Source organism: Amaranthus tricolor, chromosome 4, assembly GCF_026212465.1.
Source record: "Amaranthus tricolor cultivar Red isolate AtriRed21 chromosome 4, ASM2621246v1, whole genome shotgun sequence".
NCBI classification, from domain to species: domain Eukaryota; kingdom Viridiplantae; phylum Streptophyta; class Magnoliopsida; order Caryophyllales; family Amaranthaceae; genus Amaranthus; species Amaranthus tricolor.
In genome coordinates this window covers 11,188,163-11,194,992 of record NC_080050.1, presented here as the reverse complement: position 1 = coordinate 11,194,992, position 6,830 = coordinate 11,188,163, and the positions used below count along the sequence as shown (strand labels likewise).

The window sequence follows — 6,830 nt, the reverse complement described above, 5'->3', positions numbered from 1 at the left end:
TATCAACTAAAATAAATAACCAAAATTAGCTTTTTCTAAAAACAAAAGTGTAACTAAAAAAAAATCAAAGTTTCTATAATAATTTTTTTTTCCTATTATTCAAGAAATATTAGCCAACAAAAAAATTTAATTAAAAAAATTAAAGTTCAATTTATTAAAGCATTTAGAATTAGCACTTGCAAAATTGGTATATTTTGACTTGTTATAAAACCTTACCTTTCTCCATCTTTGTACGGCTTTATACAGTTGGATTAGTTGAAGGCAAAATTACAAGAAACTACTTAATCTATATACTCGTTTTTCAAGAATTATCTTATGGAAATTTTTTTGCAAAAAACTATCTAATATAATACAAATGTTTGCAAATTACTACCTGTTGATGATTATCGTTTGTTGATTGTTACCTTAACCCTTTGACAAGCACGTGAGTGTCATGACTAATTAAAACAGTCATTCTTCTTCAATAACGCTCGATTTCCAGAAACTTTCACACAACCAAATTCATCAATCTCTCATCAAAACATTCTTATTCCCCTTTCTTCTTGATTTCCCTAATTAAATCCTTCAAAGAACCCTATTTTTTCCAACAATCATTCCGCAAAGTTTCTGAAAAATTAAAGAGTACTACTAAGTCTACTAAGACATTTAAAAAATTATTTTTAATGAAGGCAAAATTATAAGAAACTAACTGATCATTAAAAATGGATGGTGAAACTTCCAAAAGGAGTGATTGAGACAATTGGGTTGAATTCAATTGATTTGATTTCCGGGTTTTATTTGAAATACTTGAGAGATTGTTTAAGGCTTGAAATGGAGGTTTGAGATTGTGGGTCATGTTGTTCTATTTCTACCCTTTTGTTGAGACGTTTTAAGATTGAGAGAAGGAAAAGAGTGACTGAAAGGAGAAAGAATGAAAGAAGTAAAGAGAGTAAGGAGAGTGTAGGGAATGGTGGATTCTTTGAAGAGGTTGAACAAAATGAGGACATGAAAATGAAGAACAACTATCAGAAAAAGCCGCCATTGATAATCTTAAGTATTCCAGACTTTGAAGAAGATATCAGTTGCAAGAAAATTTGCTTTCTTTGAAGAATAACCGTTAACAGGAAATAAAGAGGAAGATGGAGTTTTCTTTGATTTGGTTGTGTGAAGGTTTATGAAAAATCGAAGGTCATTGAAAAAAGAGTGTTTTAATTAGTCACGTGAAACTCACGTGTTGTCAAAGGGTTAAGGTAACAGTCAACAAACGATAATCGATAACAGGTAGTTATTTGCAAACATTTATATTATATTAGGTAGTTTTTTAAAAAAAAATTTACATAAGATATATTTTTTAAAAAGACATATAAATTAGGTAATTTTTTATAATTTTATCTTATTTGAATTGTATAAAGCTTAACTGAATAACAAAAAAGTGGTAAGTACTCGGCGAACTACTTGGAATGAAAAACACGTCTTTTTCTTCAGATAGAAGTAATTAGTAATTAGTACTAGTAATACATATATATATATACAGTAAACACATCATAATCCCCTAGATCTCTGATCGAATTCTTAAGCTTCATCGCAGCAGTTCTCAATTCATCATCGTTAAGCACAGTTGTTTTTCAGGTTTGTACAATCATGGAACTCGCAATTTACGCATCTTCAATCGTGGATTTCGATCTCTGGTTTTCGTTTTGGATTTCGCGTTGGGTTTCCTTTTTTAGGGTTAGGGTTTCAATTTTTTGGTTGATATCAATTTTTCTATCATCATATTTTCGGGTTCTTTCGCTTAATTTTAACAAGGGGGTTGTTTCGATTTAGGGTTTTGATGTGGTTGAATTTATTTGTGACTTTTTCGTATTTGGATCCTGAGTTACACTTATTATCTCGGTGGATGGATTGAGGATATATTGATTTGTTCAACTGATACTGCACATGAGGGAGAATTTTATTATGTCAATTTCTCTTCGCTTCATTGATATGTTAAGTTGACTGAACCATGGGACCGTGGCTATCACTGTTACGTGTTTATGATCTTCAAGACAATGGAAAGAGCAGAAGTTTACACACCTTCAATCCTGGAACTACCCTATGGTTTTAATCGTTTGTGTCCTCCTTTCACTTTTCTTGCAGAATGCCGCAAATTGTCCCACGAGTATCAAAAATGCAGAGTGGAAGATCGTTGAGTTGGGGCCGTCAATCCGCCAATGTTCCTATATGTAAATTTTGGTTGGCCGGAGATTGTAGAAGAAATCCATGTCGTTTTGCACACCCAAAAATTGCTGCACCTGTTACTTCTGCTTTGCGCTCGAGTCAGATGAGATTTAAACAATCCCATATTCGTCAAAGTCAAATGAAAGTAAATATGAAAGAAGTCAAAAATAAAGCAATTGATAATTGTGCTAAGAGCCGTGCTATCCGGTTGAATCGATATGTTTTAAAAAGGTCTGACACCCTGCAAAGGCAGTTGAAAGCTGATATTAAAGTAGAACATGAGGATGGCATTGAGCTCAAAAGAAAGAAGAAAGAGCCTTCTGAAAATAAGATTAAAGAAAATGAAAATGGCAATGAGCTCAAAAGAATGCGAAAAGTGCCTTCTGAAAATAAAGTTGAAGAATGTGTTCCTGTGGAGAAAAGGAACAATGTTAGTTCTAGTGATGTTTGTAATCTAGTGAGTGAAAATATACAAATGTCCAAGGGTATTAAAGTTTGTGAGCAATGGGTAAAAAAGAGTTGTGATTTTGGTGAACAGCAATTCCTACATTCTTGGAGTTATGGCGATGGATTTTCCATGCTTGCTCAACTTGAGGGCCACTCAGAGGTATTCAACGTGAAAATTTTCCATTGATTCCCGTATGCATTAACTTGTTTTGTCATTAATATTCTCATTTGTTTACATAAACTACTCAGGCTGTTACTGGAATTACTTTGCCATCAGGCTCTGATAAGCTTTTCAGTGGTAGTAAAGATGGGACTGTTAGGGTTTGGAACTGCCATTCCGGCGAGGTAGATATTTTGTTAGTTTTTATCTATATTTTCTCGTTGCTTAAACATTCTTTTGGTCTAGGGACTAGGGAAATGATTGAACATTTTTTTGGTCAATGCAGTGCATTGCTGTAGCAAATATGGGTGCTCCTGTTGAATGTCTTATAAGTGAAGGATCATGGGTGTTTATGGGATTAACTAATGCTGTTAAGGTAATTTGTTGTAACATTCTAATGACCTAGAAGTATGTTACTTTATGAACTTTCTTGATGGGACTCATGATTACTTTCTGGGTTCCCTTATCCGATCTTACAGGTACTAAACATTGAGACAAATGCGGAATTCATCCTTAGTGCACCAGGTGGACAAGTGTATACCATGGCTGTTGCTAATGGATTGCTGCTCGTTGGAGTTCATGTAAGTAATCTGCCTTTAAACTTTGATTTCGATTTATATTAATTCAACGGTTAGAAATTCATTTGTCATCATGTCCAATGTTCTATGTGATTTATTATTGTATTGTGTTCTTCTCTTGCTGTAGGATGGTTCAATACTAGCCTGCAAATTCAATCATGAAACTAGCTCGTTTGATGTTGTGGCAACACTGAAGGGTCATACCGGTGCCGTGACTTCGTTGATTGGTGGGGTTAAATTTAAAAATATGCTTTGTTCTGGTTCAGCGGATAAAACAATAAGGGTGTGGGACTTGGACACTATGCAATGTACCCACTTACTTGACAAGCATTCTGAGGTTGTGATGTCTTTGCGTTTTTGGGAAGAATATTTGTTTTCCGGCTCTTTGGACAAGACATTAAAGGTCTGCCTCTTTGTTGGTATCCTTACTGAAGTAAATTCTGTTGTAATTTGTTCAATTATCTATACTTGTGTCACTTCTAACTTTCTTATCCCCCCTTCTTTTGCAGATTTGGGCTTCCACTGAAGCAGGTGTAGTGGACGTAACTTATGAACGCAATGAGGAGCATGTAAGTCATTCTAGACCATTTATGTCTGATTTTTTTTGTTGCTGATTGGAATTGGGTTTTAATGTCCCTTATAACTATGGATTATGGTACACTTAAAGAAGAAATTCAAAACAATTCAATAGAACTATCACTTTCCCTTCCATATCCATTATTGATTGTGTTGTAAATTATGCTAACGATGACTTTTGTTGAGAAATAATTCTAATTTCTGAAAAATTGCATCTTCCTTGCAGGGTAATCTCTCCATGTGTGTTATGCATGACTCAACAAATAAACCAATGCTACTATCCTCATGCGACGACAACACTGTTTGATTGTATGATCTGCCATCGTGAGTGTCTGCACCACCAGCTAATCTTTTCGTGTTTGTTATTCTGTTTTCTTTTTGGTGATTCTGACTTGCTTCCATAATGCTCAATAATTTGGGTTTTCATTGTTTCAGTTTTGCTGAGAGAGGCAGGATTTTTGCTAAGCAAGCAGTTTGCTCAATTCATGTTGGCCCGGGAGGGCTTTTCTTCACCGGTGATGGAACCGGTTTGGTGTCCGTGTGGAGATACTCAAGTGTCCAAGTAGAATCATGAGAGAAATGCATTATTATTATTAATACAAAAAATTTTTTTGAGTATTCATCTGTGTAGTGTTAAGATCACTACTGAAAAGAATGTGTTCTTGATGTAAATTGACTTAACGGATTCATATTCTTATAGAAGTAAAATCTCCTCAATTTTCATAATTATAATTAATTGGATTAGATTCTTTTTATATTCCTTATCTTCTTGATTATATTTCTTCTATCAGGCAATCTTTTGGAAGACCGTCTTTCCTAGAGACAGCTCTTAAGAGCCCAACCCTATTTGCATGGTAGTTTAAAAAAAAATTTCGGCTTTTCAAATAAATCAACGCGCTTGAAGAAATTTGAAGTGTCTAATTTGATAATTGTCTCTCTTCCGTTTTCCCCATGTATTATACATCCTTGAAAAATGGCAAAATCAGTTTTTCATATCTTCTCAAATCATACTACAATGGAAGATTTAATGCTTAAATTCGATTGTGGTTCTTTTTTTAAATTTAGTTTTATCAATTTGGGAAATAGTGATGTTGAAAAGACAATAATGTCTACTATTTGGGAAGGTAACAAAAGCAATTGTAGTAATAACTTCATATATTTGGGGATATACCAAATATAATTGGTACTATAACTATGAACATTTGAAATAGGTTGATGTAATTGGGAGTATAACATTATGTATTGTGTGTTATATCATTATTAGTTGGGGTTATAACATAATGTGGTGGGGAGTATAATACTGTTTAGTTGAGGTTATAACATAGTTTTATTGGGGCTATAACATATAGATTTAGTAGGGGTTATAACATAGTTTAGTTGTGATTATAACATTGTTCAGTTGGGGATATAACATTATTTAGTTAAGATTATAACACTTAATTGGGACTATAATATTATTTAGTTGGAGTTATAATATTATTTAATTGAAATTATAACATTATTTGCCACATGATTAAACAAGTTATACATATGATTCATTGGACAAATTTAAATTATGTAATTCAAATAATGTATTTTGCAAGTAAGTATGTTTATTCCTTGTAGAAAAGTTTGTGCTTATAGTTTATTATGATAATTTACAATCAAGCACATTATCCTAAGTGAAAAACTAAATTTTGTATACAAACGTATATGTGTGTAGATTTGAGTGTGGTTTCAGGCTTGAGTATGACTATGCTATATCTATATCTAGTATCCCATTTGCATTGAGACACATTGGTAATAAATACCACTTAATTGTATTGATAATTCCAGTTATAGTTGAATTATGAACCTTGTTCGATTTGGTTGTTAGTTTTCTATATTTTGGACAATTAAGACTTTCATTTTACAGTCAGTCTTCTGAGAGATCGTCTCTCAGAGAGACGTCTCCCAAGCTCATCCCATTAATCTTACTGTATCTTTGTCTACTTACATTATCTTTAATGCCTATGTACATTATCCGTAATGCCTACTTATCGTATCCTTATTGCCTACTTACATTATCCTTATTATCTACTTATATCATTTTTAAATGTCTACTTACTGTATCCTTAATGTCTACACATTCCTAAATGCCTACTTACACTATCCTTAATGTCCACAGAGTAAGCGTCCAATACTTATAATATCTAAAATGTTTACTTACAATATCTTTAAGCCCACTGAGTAATTTACTCTACATTTTCCTTTATGGGCTGGCTTGATAGAGATGGTCTCTCAAAGAGATTGTTTCTCACAGGAATTTGTGTTTGTTTTATTTGTGTATCAATATGATACATTACATTAGTTTGGTCCAAATATTTTACTTGGACATAAGTTTTAGCAACTAAGCAAACTCTGAATTGTGTTGGCAAAATTGAACTTCCGCTTAATTATTACTAAAATACATTCAATCTTTGCTTTCAAAGTTTAGATTTGCAAATGTTAATTCGTAATGAAATTATGAATTGTAACAACGAATCAACAATGTTAAAACTTAGAAGTAATACTCACCTTTTAACCTCATTCACGCATTTCTCCTATTTGTCATAAAATATCACTTTATACATTTTTATTAAAAATTGTGCCAATTGACTTTGGTATAAGCTACTCTCTTCGTTTATTAATGAAGTTCTAACAAGAAATATTCATGGATTAAAAATTAGAATCTTTTAGATAGTAGATATATTATTTATTGAATAATACATTGATGGAGGAAAAGTGAGACCATAAATATTTAAAAATAGAAAAAATATAAGAAATTATCTAATGTGTATCACTTTTTGCAAATAACTATTGAATTATTTTTTTAACCAAACTTATACAAAGCACTACCACTTAATGCAATCCGT

At 32.4% G+C, this 6,830-nt stretch overlaps 1 protein-coding gene across 2 annotated transcripts; it reads left to right on the top strand.

The window, feature by feature from the left end:
- The first annotated feature begins 1,433 nt into the window (after positions 1-1,433).
- Positions 1,434-4,886, top strand: LOC130811155 (zinc finger CCCH domain-containing protein 48-like). 2 transcript variants are annotated; one of them, XM_057677338.1, is made up of 9 exons: positions 1,434-1,608; positions 2,116-2,803; positions 2,893-2,988; positions 3,090-3,179; positions 3,283-3,384; positions 3,509-3,784; positions 3,891-3,950; positions 4,184-4,281; positions 4,393-4,886. In XM_057677338.1, exons 2-8 carry the CDS (start codon positions 2,117-2,119, stop codon positions 4,262-4,264), a joined length of 1,392 nt encoding a protein of 463 aa, XP_057533321.1. In that variant the 5' UTR covers positions 1,434-1,608; position 2,116; the 3' UTR covers positions 4,265-4,281; positions 4,393-4,886. The 2 variants fall into 2 exon arrangements, with proteins under 2 accessions (XP_057533321.1, XP_057533320.1); XM_057677337.1 differs by having other exon boundaries at positions 1,434-2,803; positions 4,393-4,884.
- Positions 4,887-6,830: the final 1,944 nt, after the last annotated feature.